The 25,766-nt window shown below is 36.8% G+C and overlaps 1 protein-coding gene across 5 annotated transcripts in view; it reads left to right on the top strand.

Moving 5' to 3' along the window:
- The window catches only part of Cnot6l (CCR4-NOT transcription complex subunit 6 like), an 82,692-nt gene that overhangs the window by 19,475 nt on the left and 37,451 nt on the right, over positions 1–25,766 (top strand). For all 5 annotated transcript variants that reach the window (XM_042678476.1, XM_042678475.1, XM_042678473.1 and 2 more), the window contains exons 2-4: positions 5,872–5,993; positions 9,376–9,562; positions 12,969–13,054. In XM_042678476.1, coding sequence (XP_042534410.1) covers positions 5,882–5,993; positions 9,376–9,562; positions 12,969–13,054 — 385 coding nt within the window. In that variant the 5' untranslated portion in view covers positions 5,872–5,881. The remainder of the gene's footprint in view (positions 1–5,871; positions 5,994–9,375; positions 9,563–12,968; positions 13,055–25,766) is intronic.

Raw genomic sequence — 25,766 nt, 5'->3', positions numbered from 1 at the left:
CAGGTCTGATGTCCAGCTTTTTATTTTTAAATTTTGGTGTCCATCCTGAAGCTTGAACTCAGGATCTGGGAGCTATCTGAGCATTTTTGCTCAAGGCTACCACTTAAGCTACAGCTGCAAGTCTGGCTTGATAATTTATTGGCAATAAAAAGTTGTGGACTTTTCTGCTTGGGCTGATTTTTGAACCTCAGTCCTCAGCTCTTAGCCTCCTTCATAGCTAGGATTACAAGCATCAGCTTACCAGCACCAGTTTGGTGTCCATTTTTTTTTCTTTCAATATTTACTTGTACATTTTGCTGCTTATATTTCTGTATCTTAAAGATGGGAGAAAGTTTCTAACTATTTAGCAAAAGAGATACTCTTACTATTTCTCCTTTCCCACTTGTTAATACTTTTTATCTGTCAAGTAGATGATGCTCTCTTACCCTTTTTCAGAGCTGAAAGCTTATTGCAGTCATCTATGGATTGACATGTTTGGATTACTTCTGGAAAGCCATAAAACTAGTAACATTTTTCTCATCTTCATCTAGAGGCTTTATTGCCTTATAAGCTTATGTATTTTGTTAGGTAGATAACTAGTTTCACTTGGGGGTATGAAGTGGATCTCTAAGAATAAACTGACTAGCAATGTCATATTGAGTTCAATTATTTCTAAAGAGCCAAGAGTCCTTGTAATTGCTGTAATCTGATTACATGATTTGTGAGTTAGCATAGCAGAAAAAGAATGATCAGGTTAGGAATCTAGTTTTTACCACCCTAAGTTAAATATACTAGGATGTGTTTTGCTTGATTTTCTTAGTCCCACTTCCTAGCATAGACCATTTAAAAAATGCCATTTGTAGCAGGAGCTAATGGCTTTTTGCTTGTAACTGGTTACTTTGGAGGCTGAGAATGGGAGGATTATGTTTTGAGGCTAGCCCAGGCAGAAAAGTTCTCAAGACACCCTTTCTCAGTGGATAGCTGGACACAGTGGTACATGCTTGCCATCCTAAACTATGTGGAGACTAAGATTACAAAGATCACAGTTCAGGTCTGCCTGGGCAAAAAAGTGAGATTCCATCTCAACAGAAAGATGCTTGGTGCAGTTGTGCTCATCTGTCATCCATAAGAAGTCTAGAATAGATCTTCAGGCAGCAAGTGAGACCCTATCTCAAAAGTTGCCAGGATGGAAGTATGACTCTGTGGTATGTGCCTGCTTGGCAAGCTAGAAGCTCTGAATTTAAACTCCATACTTACATAAATAAATTAAATAAATAGTTTTTTGACCTGACCTCTGTCTGATAATCCACTTAGGGCTTTTTTTTTTTGGTGCATAATTGGAAACAAAAGTCTCTGGGACTTGTTCTGCCTGGGCTGACTTCAAACCATGATCCTCAGATCACAGCCTCCTGAGCAGTAGCTAGGATTACAGATATGAGCCACTGACACCTGGCCGTACATTTTCTTTCTGTAAGTGAGATCGCAGAGCTGGAGGTGACAGGAAAGCTTAGAATACAATTGTTTCGGAATGGTTGCAATATTTACCATGTATGGACTTAAGAGACCAAAAGCATCTAGGCTCTTACTAAGGAAATTGTTCTTTATCTCAGGGTGTTTGCTAAGCACTTAGGATTACCATAAGCTGACAATATGTTTCTGTAGCCTTTGAGAATAAGTGACAACCCGAGATAGACTTATTTGAGAATGTGTAAAATGTAATTAGCCATTAAAAATGAATAGCTCTAAAATTTCAGCTGAAATCTCTTATGTAGGCTTAGTTTTTTGTTCTTCAACCCTATTAGCATCTGCATCTCTGCCTGACTGATTTTGTAAGCTGTTGAGCTGATCACTTAATATTTCTTTTTTTTTTGATCACTTAATATTTCTATGGACATAAATAAGTACTACTTAATGTTTGTGTTTTAGGGTGGGATTACTAGAAGTTTTTGCTTCCTTAGGAAGTACTCAAGATGTTTGTAGTATTCTCTTAATCTAAATTCTAAGTGAAGTAACATGCTGAACTATAAAGTGATTTTAAACTTAGATATGTTTTGTGAGACAGAAATTGTGGTTTAGTGCCCTAGTGCTTATATCTTTACACATGCTTCAGGATATACACACATACATACATATGTACATATACATACACACATGCATACATATATTGCTACAACAGCTACAGAAGTTTAGTTGTAGCTTTTAATACTTGTCTGATTTTTCTCAGATTATTTTTTTCAAGGAGCAGTGTGCTACCTTATTTTCTTAGCTTCATATGATTCTGTAGTAATAGAATATTTGGATGTATTTCATGTATGCTTTGTAACAGGTTATTCATTGAAATAGCATGTTTATAGTTAATTTTATTTGTACCGTTGGAAATACCAACTTAGATTTTTCTATGTAGAATATTCTAGTATTGCATATAACATTGCTTGAAATTAAGAATTGAAATAATTTTCCAGCAAGTCAGTATTTTATAGAATTACCTGAAATTTGTTTAGTGGGACAATTTGTAATAATTTATCAATTTTTACTATGATCATGTTTAATTAGCTGTTAGTAATAGAGATTAAATTATTTTACTTTTAGATAGCACAGTTCATATAGAGACCACGAAGTAGTAGATAATAGAGTTTTTGTTCAGGGCTAATGGCTAGTCTCAGGACATTTACAGTAGATTGGCCAAAAGCTGCAAAGGTGGAACAGAGAATGGAAGGCAAGTTAAAAGCAGCTTGTATAGTCAGTGTTTCAGTGTTGAAATGGTTTCAAGACTGGGAAGTTAAAATTATATTAAGTGAAGTAAGCCAGGCCCAAAGAAACATAGGTCCCATGGTTTCCCTTATTTGCAATATCTAGTATAGGTATGAGTCAAGCGGAAAAAGTCAAATAATGTGATGTTAGGAAAACGAAACCTCAAATATGTATTTTAATGTTTTTGTTTCTTTCATGCATGTGTTTCTAACGCATTTATAATATTATCTCTTTGTTGCTTTGTATGTCCCTCCCCCACAGTGTAACCCCCGCTTTCACTATATTTGATGTCAGTATAACATGTGGAGGAGATGGGGACAAACAAGTCGTTTAAGGATTCAGGTGGACCTGTTGCAACAATGAGAAGTACAAAATGTCATGTCAAAACCAGCTTTACAATGTCGGGGGGGGGGGGGGGTATGATTGGGTGGGAGGGAGGGGGGAGGCTGGGAAGGGAGGTGAAGGGTAAACAAAGGAGGAGGCTGCAATGCTTGGTAAGAAATGTATGCATAATAAAAAAAAAAAAAAAAAAAAGACTGGGAAGTTACAAGCTGTTGTGTTACTAAGGGATTTTTTAGCTCACTTCGTTTATACAAATAGGTTCTCTATATACATTAGTATTCTCTGGTATACTAGAAAACCTAATTAATGGAAAGTTCCTTTGGGAATTAATATGATGTAGAAATTAGACACTCATAGGAAATGTAATTTTAAATTCGCCTCAAGGCCAAAGGGCATATAGGTGGTTGTAGTGGCACATGTCTATCCCAGAAGGTGTTGGGAGGAGGCTAAGGTAGGAGAATCATGAATTCAAGCAAGTCTTGGCTACATAGATCCAGCTTGGGCTGTATAGTGAGACCCTCTAAAAATCACACACAAAAAAGCCCACAGGCAGCAGGCAGTTTCTGTGCCTTTCAATGTACAGTAGTGTGTATGTGTGTATTTATTTTGTCTGAACTAGAAATTTGTACTCAGAGTTGTACAGTTACTCAGCAGGTACCAGTGAGTCGCCATTTAATTGTTTATTACAATGGATTTTTTTTTTTTTTTGTCGGTCATGGGGCTTGAACTCTGGGCCTGGGTGCTGTCCCTCAGCTCTTCAGCTCAAGGTGAGCGCTCTACCACTTGAGCTACAGCGCCACTTCCGGTTTTCTAGTGGTTTATTGGAGATAGGAGTCTCACCGTCTTTCCTGCCCGGGCTGGCTTTGAACCGCGATTCTCAGATCTCAGCCTCCTGAGTAGCTAGGATTAACAATGGATTATTTTTTTTTTAATTTTTAAATATATATTTTTTATTGTAAAGATACTGTACAGAGGAGTTACAATTACATGAGCAAGGTGATGAGTCCATTTATTTTTAGTGCTGGTCCTGGGGCTTGAACTCAGGGCCTTGGTGCTATCCCTGTGCTTTTTTGCTCTCTACCACTTGAGCCATAGCTCAATTATGCATGCTTACTTGGAGATGAGACTGCCCAGGACTTTCTTGCATGGACTGGCTTCCAATTGATCCTTAGCTCTTTCCTCTCAGCCACTACCACCTGGCATCTTTAATTTTTGTTTTAAAGAAACATTTTATGTAAAACATGTGGAAGAAATCATGTTTTCTCCTCTTTGAAAACTAATCATATTCTTAGTGCGATTTGATTTTATACAACATTTATAGAAAAAAACATTTAAGGAGAAATATGGATTAGTATCACCCACATCGTATGTTGAAATTGAGTTTAATCTAGAGGCTTGGGAATTAATTACTGTTAATAGATTAACAAATTTGAAAAACTTTCTTTCTTCAAGTAGGTAGAAAAAAATTAGTATTTCCCTATAACTTGTGATGTGGGAAAGTTTGGTTGTACTCTATTAAACTAGCTTAAATTTCTTGGTATATGATATAGAACACCATTTTTCCTTATCCATTTAACACATTTCAAACCACCTGAACGTAACACTTAATTTAGAATATTTATTAACTTAGTTCAGCTTCATAGAGTATTGTGGTTTGATGTTAGTGTGGGTAGAAAAGTCCGTGAGACTCCTCTCTCTAACCAGCCAGGAGCTGGAAGTGGAGCTCTGGTTCAAGTGGAACAGCATAAACCTTGGGTGAAAAAGCTCAGGGATGGTGCCCAGGCTCGAGTTGAAGCCCGAGTATCAATGTGGATATGCACATCAAACCAAAACCATTTTGAACTTCAGTCCTCAGATCTCAGCCTCTTGAGTAGCTAGGGTTAAGGGAGTGAGTCAGTGGTGCCCAGCATTGGAGCAGTTTTATGTCTAAGTTGGTCATGATTGATAATTGTTTTCTGATTATGAAGAAGACTGTATATACTTTATGAAGACCACATGTACTAGTTTTGGTCATAGTGGCCATGTAAGTTATCCAATAGAACACTTTTGAGAGTAATGATAAAAATCATTATTTAGGACTGTAGACATAAATCAAGAATGGCCCAGGCTAACCAACAAAATATGCAATCACCTATGAAGGAGGTGTTTGATGGGAAATACAGAGAACAAAAGTCAAATTACCTTAGTAAGGAAAATATACTACCTTGTTTGTGTAACACATGAGACTCACTGAATACTTTGGCTTTGTTTCTCTTTTCTAGATTTGTGTTCTGTGGCTGGCTTCCTTTGTAGTTGAATGGCTGCCTGCAGTGGTTCTGGACTATATTCTTTATTTATGATCAGCAGGAGAGGGCACCCTGGTTTTCCCATAAAGATAGAATGAGTCCTAGGATGTTTTGATTATTAGATACATTTAATCTTTGTGTCAAGGGGGATGTTATGAGCTGATTGTTTTAGGATATCTTAATAGAACCTTATTCTCCTAATCAGAGTCCATTCAGGAAGGTGGTTGTCTTTTCTAGGAAACAATAGTCAAGTGAATAGATGGGCTTAAGAAGGAACCACGGTGTTCATTGCAGCCTAGTGTGTGATAACTAGTTTGCATTTTTCCGTATGTGTCTGTTAATGGGCATCTATAAGAGCCTTGCATACTGCAGATGTGTTTTCCTTCAAGTGAGAATTTGTAGTGTAAATTTATTTGCTAGCCTGCAATGAGGAAAAGAAAACATACTATCTTATTCTGTCTCTTTTTAATAGGACTGTAGTAATTTTGATTGTTTCATTTTTTTTCCCCCACAGACTAATAGGGATGCCAAAGGAAAAATATGATCCTCCAGATCCTCGCAGAATTTATACCATCATGTCAGCAGAGGAGGTAGCCAATGGGAAAAAATCTCACTGGGCAGAACTAGAAATCTCGGGTGAGTAAAAGCTAGGGCATTTTATCTGGGACATAAGTGTAATAATGAACAAGAATATTGCTACATTTATTTCTTTGTTGTACTTTTGTGTTTGTAGTGATCCTCAGGTGTTGTCCTATAGCTTTTTGGCTCAAAATTGGGATTCTACCACTTGAGCACAGCTCCACTTCTGGCTTTTTGGTGATTAATTGGAGATAAGAGTCTTAGGGATTTTCCTGCCTGGGCAGGTTTTGAACTGTGAGCCTAGCTAGGATCACAGGTGTGGGCTACCACTGCTCTGTTGTGTTTTTTTTTGTTTTTTGTTTTTTTTTTAAAGATGGGCTAATGGAGGGGCTGGGAAGGTGGCTCAGTGGTAGAGCGCTTGCCTTGCATGCATGAGGACCTGGGTTCGATTCCTCAGCACCCCATAAGCAAAAAGAAAAAAGCCAGGAGTGGTGCTGTGGCTCAAGTGGTAGAGCGCTAGCCTTGAGCTGAAGAGTTGAGGGACAGTGCCCAGGCCCAGAGTTCAGGCCCCATGACCGGACCAAAAAAAAACCAAAAAACAAAAGATGGGCTAATGGAAAATATGCAAAATTGCTAAGGTAATAGTGTTTGGTGTACATTCTCTTTTGAGATTAATTGACTAAAGCAAGAGTTATCATTTGAAGTAGAGGATGTTGGATGTTCATTTTCTAAATAAAACTAGGAATCAGGTTCTTGTGATAGAATAAATTTGCTTTTGTGTGTGTGTGTGTGTGTGTGTGTGTGTGTGTGTGTGTGTGCGTGTGCACAAGTGCGAATGTGTGCATGTGTGTGCATGTACCAGTCCTGAGGTTTGAACTCAGATTCTGGCCACTGTCGGTGAGTATTTTTACTCAAGGCTAGTGCGTTACTACATGAGCTATAGCTGGATTTCCCACTTTCTGTAGTTAATTGGAGTTAAGAGTTAAGAGTCTCTGTACTTTCCTGACTGGACTGGCTTTGTACCTTGATTCTCAGATCTCAGCATCCAGAGTAGCTAGTCATGAGACACTGACAGCTGGCTGTGTATAATTTTGCCCATATCTGAGTAATCTTTGTAAAGTAAAATGTCTGTCATTCTCCTACGTGTGAGCAAAGAAGAAAACTTAGAAGCTATTTGTTTTCTTAACTGTTTTTTTTTTTGTCGTCTTTGGTAGTGGGGATCAAACCCAGGATGTTGCACTTGCTAGGCAAGCGCTTTGCCACTGAGCTATATCCCAGCCCAAAAGCTATCTATTTGTTATAAGAAATGTGCAATAACTTTTTGTTACAGAACATTATTAAAATTTGTTAAAAGTACAATATCATTCATAAAAATACATACCCACTAATAGAAAAACATCAAATATAAGCTGAAGGAAATTCAACAGAATGCCCAACTACTAACCCCCCAAATTATCAAGATCATAGAAAACAAGACAAAATATGCCACAGATCATGTCTAAAGAAACATGATGACTTATACGAGCAGAATTGTTCTTGATGAAAGACACTGTGGAAGGTTGAGAAAACTGAAATTAGTTTTTGTAGAGCCTTTTTAGTTGAAAATTTTGTTTCCTACTAAAATTAAAATTTGTAGTTGACACTTTCTTAGTATTTGTAGCTGTATCACTGTGGTAGAAAGAACTCAGAACAGAAGATGAAATTTTTGGTTGTCTGTTAAATAGATCTGTTTGTCCTTTTTTTTCCCACTGCTACCTTATCAGTCTTTGTGCAAATGTTTTTACCTTATTTTTATAAAACAATGTTTTGTTTTACAATAAAAAACAATTTTTGTATAAAACAATATTTATATGAATTGTTTTGTATAGTTTATACTTGCTGAAGGTAATATAGGAAAGATAACATCCCACTTCATATAGCTGAGGGCCTTTAGAAGCTGATAAACGGTAAAGTCTGAACTCTGGAGCTGGTAGGTATTCTGATATAGTTTGTTCTCTACACAGGTACTGACTGATAGAACTTGGTGTATGTTTCCCTGAATGTGTTGCATTTAAAGATAAATCTTAAGCCAGAGTTGTTAATCTCTAATTTTATATCAGAAATCTGGGGAAGAAGTTTACTTTGGGGGTATAGTGCTTTTGTGATGGCTAACAAAAGATTGGGTCTAAATCATAGTAACTTATTTTTGTTTAAAATTTTCTGACTAATTCAGGCATTGGATATAGTGAGTTTTACAGTAATAACTGTCATGAAGTATGTGAGAAATAGCTGCGTATGGGTATTAATTTAAGAAGTGCACTGACTTACTGTAAAAGCTCAATGTAGCCTTTTTTTTTTTTTTTTTGGTCTGTCATGTGGCTTGAACTCTGGGCCTGGGTGCTCAAGGCTCTACCACTTGAGCCACAGCACCCCTTCTGGTTTTCTGGTGGTTAATTGGAGATGAGTCTCATGGACTTTTCTGTCTAGGCTGGCTTTGAACCATAATCGTCAGGTCTTACTTCCTGAATAGCTAGGATTACAGGCATGAGCCACTGGTGTTGGGCTTGCAGCCTCATTCTTTATCCTTAAGATAGGACAGCATGGGTCTTTACATTTTGTTTTATCATTTAATACAGGTAGGCCATGAAAAGGAGTGATGGTTAAGCAAAAATGGTGTGAATTGAAGGTCACAGGCATTTGGAAGCAGTTATGTGGCTTTAAATTTGATTAGAATATCAGTACATTGTATGGGTTGTACAATATCTGAGTGTATTTGCAGTCTCTTCTGCCATTTTAGCTTGTAGTTTAACTTTGGTTGTAGACCTAGAGTGATTTTTTTTTTTGGGGGGTCCGGTCGTGGGGCCTGAACTCTGGGCCTGGGCGTTGTCCCTCAGCTCTTCAGCTAAAGGCTAGTGCTCTACCACTTGAGCCCAGCACCACTTCTGGCTTTTTTCTTTTTGCTTATGTGGTGCTGAGGAATCAAACCCAGGGCCTCATGCATGCAAGGCAAGCACTCTACCACTGGGCCACCTTCCCAGCCCTAGAGTGTTTTTTTTTGGTTGTTGGGCTTGAACCTCTGGGTTTGGGTGCTGTCCCTCAGCTCTTCAGCTCAAGGCTAGCGCTCTACCACTTAAGCCACAGTGCCATTTTCAGCTTTTTCTGCTTATGTAGTGCTGAGGAATTGAACCCAGGGCCTCATGCATGCAAGGCAAGCACTCTACCTATACCCTATCCCTCAGCTCTTCAGCTCAAGGTGAGCACTCTACCACTTGAGCCACACCGCCACTTCCAGTTTTCTGGTGGTTTATTGGAGATAATAATCTCATGGACTTTCCTGTCCGGGCTGGCTTTGAACTGAGATCCTCAGATCTCAGCCTCATGAGTAGCTAGGATTACAGGTGTGAGCCACTGGCGCCCGGCTGGGCCTAGAGTTTTAATGCTTTAATATTTTGCCTTTTAGGTAAAGTGCGGAGCTTAAGTACATCACTTTGGTCTTTGACACACTTGACAGCGCTACACCTTAATGACAATAACCTTACTCGCATTCCACCTGATATTGCCAAGCTTCATAATCTGGTTTACCTGGATCTGTCATCCAATAAACTCAGAAGTTTACCAGCAGAACTAGGAAACATGGTGTCTCTCAGGTAAGAAAATATTAAAGTCAAAATTCATAAATAAATTTACCAGTTAAAATCATGAGATACTTTTTTTTGTTGCTTTGACTTTTTCTTGAACTTGGCCTGAGTGCTGTCCCTGAGTGTTTTGACTCAAGGCCAGCACTTTATCACTTGAGCCACAGTTTTCTAGTAGTTAATTGGAGAAAAAAGTTTGATGAACTTTCCTTCTTGGGCTGGCTTTGAACTGAGGTCCTCAGATCTTAGCCTTCTGAGTAGGATTACAGGCATGAGCTGTAGTTCTTGGTCTATTATTATTATTGCTACTAAGTAGTTGTACAAAAAGGTTACAGTTCAAGTCAGGTCATGAGTACTGATCATTGTTAGCCCTTCTATCATTCTTTTTTTTTTTTTTGGTTGTGGGGCTTGAACTCTGGGCCTGGGTGCTGTCCCTCAGCTCTTCAGCTCAAGACTAGTGCTCTACCACTTGAGCCACAGTGCTACTTCCTGTTTTCTGGTGGTTTATTGGAGATAAGAGTCTCATGAACTTTCCTGCCTGGGCTGGCTTTGAACCATGATCCTCAGATCTTAGCCTCTTGAGTAGCTAGGATTACAAGCATGAGCCACCAGCACCTGGCCCATCATTCTTTCCTATTGCCCTCTCTCATTCCTATCCTAGTTCAATATTTACACAAATGTGCATTTGTTTACCTTTCTTCTCTCCAATCATGTGCCCCTAATTACTCATTCTTGCAGTGGAATTTCCATGTTGGTGAACATCAAACTAAGCACAGTGCTTAATTTAACTTCCACTGAATAGTTCTTTTTCTTTGTATTTCTATTTCTTTATATCAGTTTCTTTTGACAGTCTTTAGCTGGGATAAGGTTAAAAGTCTTACTTTAGACTACAGTCTGAAGAGAATGTTCAGAAATTTTTGATAAAATGATTTACTTATAAACAATAATTTTAGAAACATCGTAGTTATGTAAGGCTATGCATATTTATATTTCATATTACAAGTCCTTAATGAAACATAAAAAGATTCTTTTAAGAGTTTTTTTTTTTTTTTTTTTTAAGCAATGATAAGTTATACAAGAGGGGCTTCATTGGCCGGGTGCCAGTGCCTCATGCCTGTAATCGTAGCTACTCAGGAGGCTGAGATCTGAGAATCAAAGCCAGCCTGGGCAAGTAAGTCTGAAACTTTTTTTTTTTTTTTTGGGTCCGGTCGTGGGGCCTGAACTCTGGGCCTGGGTGCGGTCCCTCAGCTCTTCAGCACAAGGCTAGTACTCTACCACTTCAGTCACAGCACCACTTCCGGCTTTTTTTTTTTTGCTTATGTGGTGCTGAGGAATCGAACCCAGGGCCTCATGCATGCAAGGCAAGCGCTCTACCACTGAGCCACCTTCCCAGCCCCTGTGAAACTCTTATCTCCAATTAACTACCAGAAAACTGGAAGTGGTGCTGTGGCTCAAGTGGTAGAGCACTAGCCTTGAGCTGAAGGGCTGAGGGACAATGCCCAGGCCCAGAGTTCAAGCTCCATGACCCACAAAAAAAAGGGGGGGGTTCATTGACATTTCCACACATGTATACCATGTGATCCAGTTAATCTCACCCTCTCTATTATCCTTACCCTTTTCCCCCTTCCTAAAACAATGTCAACAGGTTTCATTGTCTACTTTTATTCATAAGTCTACTTTGACCATATTCATCTTCATTCATCCTCTTTGTTAATCCTTCATACTATCCAGTCCTCAGCAAAAGGGCTTACTTGTCTTTTCTACTTTCTTGCCTGCTATTGCTCAACTTTCATGGAGGTTCTTCATGCTGGTTTCATATATAGTTGAAATATATTTCAAAATTTTAACCCTAAGATAATTTCTTATAGGAAAAAAAATTGCAAAAATGTTGTCTTATAAAAATGATCCCTATGACTTGGCTTTCTTTTTTTTTTTTTGACAAAATTAAACAATCTTTAATAAAATTCCTGTAGAAAACTCAGTCACAGGGCAACCACTCAGTGGTCTGTCTCACGTCCCTGAGGACCGAGAGCTCCCAATATTCTTTGGAGAATAAGCAGTAGTTGTGCTGGATCTCCCCAGCCCCCAGAAAGAGCATTCATTTACACATTCTATGACTTGGCTTTCTGCCTTTTCAACTAAGCAAAGAAAATTTTTTTTATATTTTTAAAGTATTTTACATAATTTATATATTTAAGTATATATTATAAAATATACAGTGTATATAAACATATATAATTATACAATCATAATATACAATATTATATAATTATACAATCATAATATACAATATTATATAGCATATATAATATATAATTTATAAATTATATAATCTATAATTTTGTTATGTAAATTATATAAACATTTAAATCTACATTTTATATTTAAAATATTTTATATTTATATCACACACACATATATACATATATATATATATATATATATATATTTTTTTTTTTTTTTTTTTGCTGGTTCTGGGGCTTGAACTCAGGGGGTCTGGGTGATGTCCTTGAACTCTTTTGCTCAAGACTAATGCCCTACCAGTTGAGTTACAGTTCTGTTTCCAGCTTTATCATGGTTAATTGGAGATAAGTCTCTTACAGACTTTCCTGCCTAGGCTAGGAAAGTCTGAACCTTGATCTTGAGATCTCAGCCCCCTGAGTTCTTTCATTACAGGTGTGAGCCACCAGCACCTGGCCTAAGTAATAATAAAAAAAAATTGCTATCACATGTTTAAGATTAAACTTATCCGTTGGTCTTTACAGTCTATCCCTGAGGTGGTTATTTGATATTTTTAAACTTTTGGTTATCTATTAATGCAAGTACTCGTTATTCTGTACTCTGCCCCAAATTTTGTAATCATAAGCTTACCTTTCCCATCCATGCTGTCTGGTCTCATGTATTTTATTCTCTGCTTTAATAATCTGTTAATGAGTGTCAGAATATTTTGTTCTACTTCTTGGATGTACTTTGTCTTTTGTTTTCATAGTATTTTGCTATAACTAGATTCATAATAAGTTATAAAAGATGATCCTAAAGTTTGTATAAAGTTTACATTTTTCTGTATTTTAAGCAAGATTCATGCTCATCTCTTGTTATGTTTGGATAGAATGATGTCTGTCACTTCGTTACACGTCTGACAGCATTTTGGATGAGAGTAAAGAGGGTAGATTTAGTTTAAGAATGTGAAATTATTAATACTTCTGCTTTTATATGTGCTAGAGAATGAGTAATGATAGAATCCCTGTGAATATTTGACATTTACCTATTTTATAGCACTTTACGATTGCATGGCATTTTGGGGTCAGCATGGAGAAATACCTTGATTCTGAACATCATAGTTTGTTACAGAGAAGTTTATGAATGGCAAATGTAGATATTAATTGTCATATATTAAACTAATTTTCTTTTTAAACAGGGAATTGCTTTTAAATCACAATCAGTTACGGGTTTTGCCTTATGAACTTGGTCGGCTCTTCCAGCTACAAACTCTAGGTTTGACAGGTGAGTGACTTAAGAGAAATGACGCGTTAGCAATCAGTATTATGATCCTTTTAAAGACTGTTTTGGTTCCAGTATAGGTCAAGTTTTAGAATGATTTTGAGAATGAGGATTAACCTGAAGTATTTGAAATATGTTAGTTGGGACATTTCACCTTACTTTTGGTGTGTGAGTGTATGTACACAATGGTATGAAGGTTTAAACTTGTTTTGGGGCGTGTGTGTGGTTTGTGTGTATGTGTGTATGAATATGCAATGATGTGTGTATGAATATGCAATGATATGAAGTCTTAAACTTGGTGTGTTTTCTTTCTTAGCTTTTCTCTCAGGGATAGTACTCTACTACCACTTGAACCACACTTACTTCTGGCTTTTTGTGGTTAATTGAAGATAGGAGTTTCATGTTCTTTCCTGCCTGGGCTGGCTTCAAATTATAATCTTCAGATCTCGAACTTCTGATTAGCATTGTAGTCATTGGCAGCGAACTGATCTTACCTACTTTTTTTTTTTTTTATCTTACCTTCTATATGCTGTATTTTAATTAGTTGAAATAATCATTAAGAGATGCAGTAGAGGCAATTCTGTCACTCTTGATGAACTAAAATTTTGGAATGATTGTTATTTTTATGATCTTAGATTCAAAGAGTATGAAATTTTACACTTATACAGTAATTTATAATTTTTTGTCATTTGTGAAGAATAGCATTTCTTTCAGCATTAAACAGAACTATTTCTTCCTTCTGATATTGGTATTGATAATACATTAGTAATGCATTAATAAAATTGAGCCCAGCTAACTTAACCCTTAGTAGCAGGCAATATTTCTGAAAAACCAAATGTTAACATTTCATCCTTTTTCATGATTTTACTGTATTATTTCACATAGAGACATGGTCCCAGAAAATTTATACTTAAGTATCAACAGAATAGATTCAGAATATCCATTCAGGCCTTCATTTTATTAGTTAATATGTTAGTGTTAAAATTACAATCTTTGACCTTCCTTTTTTTTTTGTTGTTGTTGTTGGTTGTGGGGCTTGAACTCTGGGCCTAGGTGCTGTCGCTGAGCTCTGCAGCTTAAGGCAAGTGCTCTACCACTTGAGCCATAGCACCACTTCTGGTTTTCTGGTGGTTAAAGAGTCTCATGGACTTCACTGCCTGGGCTGGCTTTGAACTTTGATTCTCATATCTCAGCCTCCTGAGTAGCTGGGATTACAGGCGGCGTGAACCACTGGCATCCAGCACTAACATTTTTTTTTGTATTGATACACATTCATTAGAATCTCAGATGTCTATTCTGTCAGATACCAGCTTTGTTTCACTAGCTGTAACTGAACTTTGTTCATGCCTATGGATAAACTCCTCATTATGTTTCAATTTGTTGCCTGGTAAATATAGGTTGAGTAGTATAGGTTTTGATATTTTCAAAAGTTCAGTGCATTTTTCACATAATGAAGTATGTTGGGGATAAAATGTAAATGTAAATATTTTCCCAAATGACCACAAACGAAGTTTCACTAAAGCCACCAGCACAACCATGGTCATTTTAGAATTGTTTACCATACCTAAGATATAGAAACATTTTTTATGAATGCCAAATACACATAGTCCAAAACTATAGTAGTATACTTATATATGATTTTTAGTGCACCTGCATTTTGACTAGGACACATCATATGAGATTAGAGCAGAATTTTCCCCTTAATGCATTGTGTCAGTTCTCAAAAAGTTTCGGATTTTTGATCATTCATGATTTTTTGTTTCCTCCTGGGGAAAAAACGTCTCCATGTACTTCAAGCTGACACCTAGAGCTTGAGATCCCCGATGCCTGAGCATCCTAAGCCTTATAATTACAGGGAAACACCAACATACCTAGATTCATTTCTGAATTTCAGATTAGGAATGCTGAATCTATACTGTATTTCATCCCTTTCTCTCTTGTGGATCTCCTTGGTTTTCATTCAGATCCATTTTCTAGTCAAGTGATCCAGTTCAGAAGAGCAAGGAAGAAAGGAAGGAAAGAAAACTGGAATGCCTCCTGTCTTTAAAAAAAAAAAGTTCAAGATGATAAAAACTTTATGGAGCAATTGAAGGAATAAAAAGTCCCTAATAGTAGCTTTATATATTTTGGAAGGTAAATTTGAAATTTCTCAGTCTTTTAATAGGTACAATTACGACCTTATGTCACCAAATAAAGAAAAAAATAGCATATTTTAATGGTAGCCTGCTATATTGTTAAAAGACACAATGAGAATAAGCTGCCTGTGAGATTCCATTTTATCTTGAAACTGGAAAAAGTTTTCCTTTTCTTCCTTGGAATCATAGATACTGAAATTTTAATAATGATTGTCATCATCCTGACCCAGCAAACTCATTTCTGTAAATTCTATCTTGAGGAGTGGTAGATTATTTGAGGAATTAGATGAGCATTGCAAAACTGTAGGCAGATTCAGTAATTTGAAAGTGTTTTCTTTAAAGTGTCTTAAATGAAGTCCAAATGTGTTGATTTTGTGGAAGCAAAGACAAAAGTAAAAACAATTCCCATACAGCTGTTTTAAAGTAGTTTTGATTTCTTGCCCTTGGGTGTGAAGCAGTATTTTGTCTTTGCCATATGGCCCAGTGAGATGCTCTTATGCATTAAAAACAATAATGTCCAAGTCATAAAAGTATAGAGGACTTCAATAGTTCTAAATATTTCTAGTTTATCTTCCTTAAAATAAAATTTGATCTTGAAATACATCATAATATAAAAGAATAATGGCACTCATATTAAAGAAAATAATTAACTGAATAGTGCTACACTATTACACAATTGTATCAATACCTTTTGTAAAAGGCACTTGAAAACTGTAATTATCTTTGATTTAGGAGGCAAAGTACTTATTTCTATGTTACATCTGAGCTACCAGAATCAATATAAGAACATTCTAGTAAAGAATATATTACTAGTTTCTATTTAAGGATACAACTAGTTAAAATACAGAGTATTGATGAACCTTATGCCTGATAATAGAAATGGCAGATTTTAAATATATTCATTTACCATTGTTCTCTTATCAGATTGGAAGAATTGAAAAAAAATTGAGAAAATAGTTTTGCTGGTGAGATTATAGGAAAATAGGAACATTGTATATTGATGAAGATCCCCTGTCCCTTTTTCTGATGTTTTCTTTCCTTGTTATGTCTTCCTGCTTCTAGAGATTATTATTGTCTTGAATTTAGACATTGCAATTTCATATGTATTTGTTAAAAATACCTGAACTTTAAATGGAATTCTACTAAATATTATTTCCAAAGACTGTTTATTCAGTGTTGTTTTTATGATTCAGGCCTTTTGAAGCATACATGTAACTACATTTGATTCAATGTTGTGTTACATTCTGATAGATGTGTTTGCTGTGGTTTCTTTTTATTTTCTTTCCTTTGGCTGCTGAATGAGTATATCCATGAACATTTTAGTATATGCTGATACAGTTCATAAGAATGGAATTGAGTTTGTTGGGTTATAGAAATCTGCATCTTTCGCCTTAAGTGAATGCCATAAAAGGGTTTGTGTGTTTGTGTGTGTGTGGTTGTGTGCTGGTACTGGATCTTGGACTCAGTCCTCACATTTAGTTCTTTGGTTTCAAGTTTGTACCTTACTACCTGAAGTACATCTCCAGTTCTAGCTTTTTGCTTGTTGTTCGGGAGATAAGAATCTCTGGGATCTGTTTGTCTGCCTAGGCTGGCTTTAAACTGTGATTCTTTTAAGTCTTAGCTTCCTGAGTAACTGGGATTATAAGCATAAGACACTGGTTGGTGTCAGGCTCATAATGTTTTCAAACCAGTTGTACTAAATTACACTTCCAGATTTACATAGTTTCCATTTTGTCTTCTTTCCAATAGTTTGTGTTGTCAAAGTTTCAAAAGTTCTGCCAACTATGAATATGAAACAGCCTCTAATTGTACTCTTAATTTTCATTTTCCCAATTGCTGATAAGACTGAACATGTGTTTTTGTATTTATTGGCAACAATAAGTTCTTTGAAAGTACTGTTGTTGGTTTTCCTGTTTTTGATTGGATCATTTCTTACTGATTAGGAGTTCTAAATGTCTTTTCCTGCTACATGGCTTTTTTTTTTTTCCTTTGTGCTATCTTTTAATAAGCAGATATTTTGAATTAGTACTTGAATAAAATCTTTTTATTACTGTATTTTGTATTTTGTTAAACCTTCCCTACCAATGTTTTTTTCCTATAAAAGTTAAGTTTTGCCCTTTATAATTAATTGATTGATCCACTTAGAAGTTATTTTTGTTGTTGTTGTTGGTCATGGGGATTGAACTCTGGGCGCTACTATGCTCTACCACTTGAACCACAGCACCACTTCGGCCTTTGTTCTGGCCTTTTCTGTTTATGTGGTACTGAGGAATTGAACCCAGGGCCTCATACATGCAAGGCAAGCACTCTGCCACTGAGCTACCTTCCCAGCCCAGAAGTTATTTTTAAAATGTGGTGTGATGCTCTAATTTGAGGAGGACTTAATTATGTATGTATACAGTCCTCTCACTGTTATTTATGACAGTTTTCCTACTGTTCAGCAAAGTCACCTTCCTCATATCTAATATGGTAAGTTTACTTTTGTGATCTATATTCTGTTCTAGTGGTCAAATTTGTGTAACCGTGCACCAACTATTATACTTTTATTCTATTACTATTTTTTTCTATTATTTTAAAAAGCAATACTGGTTTTTGAACTCAGGTCTTTTCTGCTCTACCACTTGAATCATAGCTCCACTTCTGGCTTTTTTTATGATGAATTGGAGATATTGAGTCTCATGGACATTGCTGCCTAGGCTGGCTTTGAATCATGATCCTCAGATCTCAGCCTCCTGAGTAGCTACGATCATAGGCCAGCCTCTGTTTATTACTAATGTCACTCACCCCTTCCTTTGTTTTCCCACATTTTCTCCCTTTTATCCTTACACTCAAGTAGTATATAGAAGCTGCAGTAGTGCCTGTCCATAATTGCAATATCCAGGAGACAGGAGGATTTCAAGTTCTAGGATGATTCCAAGTTCTAGGACATACTGAGATATGTAGTAGTGGGATCCTTTTCAAAGAGCAGTAACACAAAAACTAAAGTCTGATATTTATCCTGTGTCTTTGCTTAAAAAGTTTAGTTTAGGTTCTGGTAGTTTCTCTTTATTCCTATTTTTTTTATCCTTGTTCTGGTAGTTTATCAAATGCCTTTCTTAATCTATTGAGATTATCATGTTTTAAAAAAATTTCACAGCCTAGTGTGATGAATATGTGTATATATTACTACATATTTTTGAATGCTTGTTATGAATATAAATATAGGGAATAGATACATACTTTTCCTACTTAAATAATACAGTCGTTCCAGTGATAAACCCAGTTTGGTCATGTTAAATGCTTTTATACATTGCTAGACTTACTTTGATTATACCTGTCAATAACTGAAGACTCAGATTTTACCCAATTAATAGGCTATTAGCTACATTTCCATAGTGGAAAAGAAGACAGGAGATTCTGTCAGTAACAAAGAACAAGCAATGAAATGGGTCCAGATGCATGTACAGAGTGCGTTTATGTTGCAATTATGTTGTAATTTAGGATCAGGTGTCCAGCACTTTTCAAGCAAATAGAAAATATTGTAACAAGCAGCAAAAAGCTAGTCCTGCTTCCCCAAGGGAAGAATTACATGGTAGTTATGCTGTAGTTGCCTTGAGCTATTTAGTTGCCTATAAGTAGCTACTGAAACTGCTCAGTGTCAGGAGACAGATAAGCTTTGGAATCAAGAATGCAGAAGGAAGCACAATTGTTGCCTCTCTCAACAGTTTTTAAGTATTTTTTTGGTATATGTTTGCAAATAAAGTAGATGTGTGCTCTTCATTCTATTTAAATGTGCATTTAAAACTTCTTGGACATTAGCTTTCCTGGATTTTTGATTCTTTATGGCCTCCAGGTGGTTAATTTTATTGTTAGGCACAGAGCTTTATATTTATTGTCTAGTAGATCAAATAGTAAATAGTATTAGATTTTCTATATTGTTAGAAATTTTTGCTTTTTTAACAACTAAGGTACTTTTTTTTTTTTTTTTTTAGTAGTCTGATGTTTTGTTCTTCATGTGGTCAGAGTACTTGTTTTGCTTATATGTTATTGAGATTTTTGTGTTTTTGCTATTCTCACTATTAATTCTAGTCTTTTAGGGGAGATTTTTCTTGTGACTTAATCTCATTATACTCTTGGTGTGTGTTGCTCTAACAAAATACCAGAGGCTGAGTAATTTACAAAGTAAAGAAGGGTACTTGTTTGTTTGATTCTGATTGCTGTAGAGTCTATAAACAATGTAAATTGATGGGCTAGGAAGGTGGGTCAGTGGTAAAGCGCTTGCCTTGCATGCCTGAGGACCTGGGTTCGATTCCTCAGCACCACATAAGCAAAAAGAAAAAGCCGGAAGTGGTGCTGTGGCTCAAGTGGTAGAGCGCTAGCCTTGAGCTGAAGAGCTGAGGGACAGCGCCCAGGCCCAGAGTTCAGGTCCCACAACCGGACCCCCCCCCCAAAAAAAATCTGTCAATGAAAGTTAATGTAAGTAGTTTATTAATGTAAGAGCTACATTAGTTCCTTCTAAGTGTAGTATCCTTTTTTTTTTTTTTTTGCCAGTCATGGGGCCTGAACTCTGGGGCCTGGGTGCTGTCCCTCAGCTCTTCAGCTCAAGGCTAGCACTCTACCACTTGTGCCAAAGCGCCACTTCTGGCTTTTTCTGCTTATGTGGTGCTGAGGAATCGAATCCAGGGCCTCATGCAAGGCAAGTACTCTACCACTGAGCCACCTTCCCAGCCCAATAAGTGTAGTATCCTTATGACATATACTTCCACTTGGTTTCATCTCTTCAAGGTTCTTTTACCTAAGTACTACCATACTGAGACCAAGCTTGCACCACCTGGTCCACCCCTGCCCCCTTCCAACTTACACTAGGACTACCTCTGTCTTTACAGTCATATGAAAAATGTCTTTGATCAGAGTAAGATCTTGATACTTTTACTTTGTTTTCTAGTAATGTCTTAGTTTTAGGCCTTTTATTTAAGTCTTTTATTTTAGTTGATTTTTAAAAAATATGATCCAGTTTCAGTTTTCTGAAAAATTATTAAAGCAAAAAGAGCCGGGAGCTGGGCTTTGGTGGCTCACGCCTGTAATCTTAGATACTAAAGAGTTTGAGATAGGAGGATCAAAGTTCAAAGCCGGGCCAGGCAGGAAAGTCTGTGAGACTCTTATCTCCAATTAACCACCAGAAAACTGGAAGTGGTGCTGTGGCTCAAGTGGTAGAGCACTCACCTTGAGCTGAGGAGCTGAGGGACAGTGCCCAGTTCCAGAGTTCAAGCCCACAGCCGACCAAAGGAAAAGCACTGGGGTCATGGCTCAGATGGCTACTTTCCTAACAATTGTGAAAGGGCAAGGCCTTTATAGTTTAAACCTTAGACTACCCTCATCCCTAACAAAGTCAAAATTTGAACAGGTATCATTTTTGAAGCATCATAGAGTTGAGAACTTGTAAGATGAACCACCCAACAACAGGGACCTTTTTTGTATCTTAAATGTTTGGCTTAGTTTTGTGGTAATGACAACCCCTCTTTTTATTTATTTATTTTATTTCTCTTCCCTCTATATTCGTTGTGACTTTTACAACTTTTTTATTTGGACATTATTAAGTAAATGTGATAACTCTGAAACCAGAATTTTAGTCTTCTGATTGTTGTTGTAGCTTGTAGTTTTTACATAGCTTTAATTACTTTTCCAAGATAATCTGTATTCTTTGTTCTGTGTGGCCACTTAAAAGTGTTTATTCAGTTTAGTAATGAGCTAATGAGACAGATTTTCTTAAGACTGGAACCATTAAGTTCCTATTCTTTGCCCAAGTGGCTCTATGTTTGGGGCCCACTTTCAGTGCTAAGTGAGCCTTCATTATCATTTATTTCCTGCTTGAGCATCTAAAGGATAGGTAGAGATCAGAGCTTATGATGTTTTGTTTTTAGCTTTATCATTTTTTATTTTTTGGTCGGTCATGGGTCTTGAACTCTGGGCCTGAGTGGTGTCCCTCAGCTCTTCAGCTCAAGGTGAGCGCTCTACCACTTGAGCCACAGCACCACTTCTGATTTTCTAGTGGTTTATTGGAGATAGGAGTCTCACCGTCTTTCCTGCCTGGGCTGGCTTTGAACCGTGATCCTCAGATCTCAGCCTCCTGAGTAGCTAGGATTACAGGCATGAGCCACTGGCTCCTAGCTTAGGTTTATCATTTTTAAAATTAGCAATTACCAGTTGAACAGAAAGACTTTTATTGTGCAGTTGATCAATGTAGATTAGTGTGTTGTACTGTGATTAAATTCATCCTCTGTACAGAGGGGTAAAGGAATGAGGAAAGGAAGGGAGGAGAATGCAACCATAATATTCAGTGCATGCCCAATGAAACTAGAAAAATTGAGCACAGAAATGGAGGGACAAGGATTATGCAGCAGTGTTACTCAGTAGACACTATATTGGAAATTAACAATACATCTTGTGGGGGGGAATAAGAGGAAAAACTGGGAAGAGAATGAAGGAAGGAGTGATTGACATTGTCTGAAAAGAAATGTACATTACCTGAGTTTTGAAACAGTAGTATCTCTGTAGATCACCTTTATAATAACAATAAGAATGTCATAATAATAAAAAAGAACCTAGAAAAAAATGAGAGGGTAAGAGGGATGGGTTATTTATCAAGCTGCATTGTACTTATAAATTGACATGCTGACTATCACTAACCCCTTTGTACAACTACTTAAAGCAATTAAAAAATGATTCAGACTGGGAATGTGGCTTAGTGGTAGTGTTTGCCTAGCATACATTAAACCTTGGGTTTGATTCCTCAGTAGCACACAAACAGGCCCTGAGTTCAAGCCCTAGGACTGGCAAAAACCAAACCAAAACAAAAAAGACTCAAAGTCAGGCACTGGTGGCTCATGCCTTTAATCCTCGCTGCTCAGGTGGCTAAGGATCATAATTAGAAACCAGCCCAGGCAGGGAAGTCCATGGATTCTTATCTCAAGTTAATCACCAAAAAGCCAGAAAGTGGAGCTGTTGCTCAAGTAGTAGAGCACTAACTAGCCTTGAGTGAAAAAACTTAGAGACATGCCTATATCCTGTGTTCAAGTCCTAGGACTATAAAAAAGAAACCACCCAAAACTCAAACCAACAAAACCAGATTAATTCCCTGTACCCCTCCCTTTTACTTTTCCCTTGTTAATAGTTTTTGGTAGATTCCATTATATTTTGTAATATCGATATGATGTATTTGGATCATATTTATTCCCATCCTCTCCTCCAACCTCCATATTTCTTTGTGAACAACCTGCATTTAATTCGTGTGTGTGTGTGTGTGTGTGTGTGTGTGTGTGTGTGTGTGTGTGTGTCTAGATTCTGCATAAAGGAGAAAACATTTTTGTTTATGTTGATAATGGGCTTGAACTCAGGGCCTCTTGCTGTCACTTTCTACCTCATAGCTACTGCTCTACCACTGAGCCATATCTCCAGTTCTGTATTTTGCTTGTTAATTTGAGGTTGAGTCTCTCAGACTTTTCTGTCTGGGCTAGCTTTAAACTGCAGTCCTCCAGATCTTAGCCTCTTGAGTTACTAGATTATAGGCTTGAGCCACTGGTGCACAGCTTCACATGAGATTTTTTGTTGTTGTTGTTGAGCCTGACTTAGTTAGTTTTGATCTCCATGTCCATCTAGTCTTCTGCAAAATAATGTAATTTGATTCTTTATGCCTGAATAACATTCCATTATGTATATGTATACTATATATAAAACATTTTCTTCATCTGTTGATGGGTATCTAGGCTGATTGTATAAACTTGTTACTGTAAATAGTAGTGCAGCAAACATGGGTATGCACCTGTCTTTATTGTATCATGACTTAAATTCCTTTCATGCTCAAGAGTGATATAAAGCAAGATATTTTGGTAATTTTTTTGTTTGAATGATTGAGGAATATCAACTATGAGTTCTATAGTAACTACACTAACTACATTCCCATGAATAGTATATTAGGGTTCTTTTTCCCTAGATTCTTGTCAGCATTTATTTTTGTTGTTTTTGTCTTTTTCTTTTTTTGGGTAACAGTCATTCTGACTGGAATGGAGATAGAATCTCAGTGTCATTTTGATTTGTATTAAGAAGGTTAGTTCAGAAGGTTAAACATTTCTTTATGTAGTGCTTTTAAGAACTGTTTCGTTCATTTCACACACATTGGTGGGATTACTTTTTTTTTTTGGGTGCTTAATATTTGGACTTCATTATATGTTCATCCTGTTGGTCCAGTCAACACTAACAAAGATTTTCTTCCTATCTGTAGACTGTATCTTCACCTGGTAGTTATGTCATTTGATGTGCAGAAGCTTTTTAATTTGATCAACCTATTTGTCAACTTTTGGTTTTATTTTCTGATCTTTTCAAGTCTCACAAAGGTGTTGCTTATGCCTGTATTGTCAAGGGATTTTCCTTGTGTTTCCAGTAGTTTCAAATAAAACATTAAGATCTTCGATCCATTTTGAGTTGATTTTTGTACAAGGTGATACGTAGCGGTCTGGTTTCAGTCTTCTCCATGTCAATAGCCAGTTGTCCCAGCATCATTTGTTGAGGAGGCAGGCTTTTGCCCAACCTTTGTTGTTTTTCCCCTGTACCTCTTTGAGAATCAGGTGGTAATAATGCTTTTCTTTCATTTAGTCATTTGTTCTGTTCTATTGATCTGTGTGTTGTTTTTGTGTCAGTAACATGCTGTCCTTGTTTCTATAGCTGTGAATTATAATTTGGTAACAGGGATTGGAATACTTCCAGCATTTCTCTTTAATGCTCAAGATAGTGTTGGATATTTGGAATATCTTATGCAGCCATATAAACTTTGTGCTTGTGAAAACTTACTCAAATTTGATAAGGATTATGTGGAATTTGGAGGGTTTTTTGGTAATGTAACTATTTTTTCAATATTAAGTTTGCCAATCATGAGTATGAGAGAGATCTTTATGTATTTTAGTGTATTTGTAACTTTTTCTTTGTACTTGAGTTTTCATTGTAGAGATCTTTTACCTCCTGGGTTAGGTCTATTCCACAGTGTTTTTTTTTCCCCCCTAAAGAGGAATGTGAATATGATAGTTTTCCTAGTATTGTATTCTACTCATTTGTTGTGTGTGTGTGTGTGTGTGTGTGTGTATGTGTATGTGTGTGTGTTGTATGCTTACTGAGTTCTTTGATTTTATGCCTATTATATGTGATTTTTCTGGTGAAGTTGATAGCATGTTTTAAGTACAGAGTTATACTCTTTGCAAATAAGGTTACAATTTCTGTTTGTATCCTATTTATTTTTTGCCTTAATGCTTCTGTTGTTAATTCAAGCACTTTTTTTTTAAATTTTTGTTTTTGTTGGTCATGGGGCTTGAACTCTGTGCCTGAGTGCTGTCCTTCAGCTCTTCATCTCAAGGCTAGCATTCTACCACATGAGCCACAATGCCACTTCCAGTTTTTTGGTGGTTTATTGGAGATAAGAGTTTCACAGCCTTCTATGCCCAGGCTGGCTTTGAACCACAATCCTCAGATCCCAGACTCTTGAGTAGGTAGGATTACAGGCGTGAGCCACCGGTGCCCGGTTTCAAGCACTATTTTGAATGACTAGAATGTACATAGTAGTCTCATTTCTAATTTTCAGAGGAAATGCTTTCAGTTTTTCCTTTTTTTTAAATTTTTTTGGGGGGGTCCAGTCGTGGGGCCTGAACTCTGGGCCTGGGCGCTGCCCCTCAGCTCTTCAGCTCAAGGCTAATGCTCTACCACTTGAGCCATAGCGCCACTTCCGGCTTTTGTCTTTTTGCGTATGTGGTGCTGGGGAATCAAACCCAGGGCCTCAGGCATGCAAGGCAAGCACTCTACCACTGAGCCACCTTCCCAGCCCGCAGTTTTTCCTTTTTTAAAAGTAGAGTGTTGGCTACTGGTTTGTCATACAGTTTTTATTATGTTGAAGTACTTTCAATTCCTAGTCTCTTCAGGGTTCTTACTGTGAAGTTATGCTGATTTTTATCAAATTTATTTTTGCATCTGTTGAGATAATCTCATGATTTTTGTCTTTTACACTGTTTATGTGATGTGTTACATTTATTGATTTGCATATATTGAACCACCTTTGCATCTCTGGGATGAAAGCCATCTTGGTGTTGGCATGATTTTTTTTAGTATGTTGTTGAATTTGGTTTACAAGTATTTCATTAGGAATGCTTGAGTCTATGTCTTTTCTGGGTCTGTACTTTTCTTTTTATGTTGCAAGGTATAGAATGACTTTGATAGCATTCCCTTTATTTTTGTTTTACAGAATAGCTTGAGGAGAATTGATGTTCTCTAAAGGTCTGCTGGCATTCAGCAGTGAGTTTTTCTAGTTCTGAGTTTTTATTTTGGGAAATGTTACTCTTTCAAAACTCTTGCTCAGTATAAATTTAAGTTGTTCATGTCCTCTTGATTCTATTTTATCTAGAAATATCGTCCAGGAATATATCCATTGTTCTAAGTTTTCCAGTTTGTTGTAGTGTTTAGAATATTACATAATTTGTTGGGTTTTGGTGGTACCTGTGTAGTATCCTGTCTTACGCCTGTTATATCTGTCAGTATTACTGGAGTTTTGATGTCAGTGTCTTCAC

Source organism: Dipodomys spectabilis, unplaced genomic scaffold (genome assembly GCF_019054845.1).
Source record: "Dipodomys spectabilis isolate Male_0828 unplaced genomic scaffold, ASM1905484v1 ptg000043l, whole genome shotgun sequence".
NCBI classification, from domain to species: Eukaryota; Metazoa; Chordata; class Mammalia; order Rodentia; family Heteromyidae; genus Dipodomys; species Dipodomys spectabilis.
The sequence above is the reverse complement of the archived record's forward strand: the minus strand, read 5'-3'. Positions and strand labels throughout refer to the sequence as shown.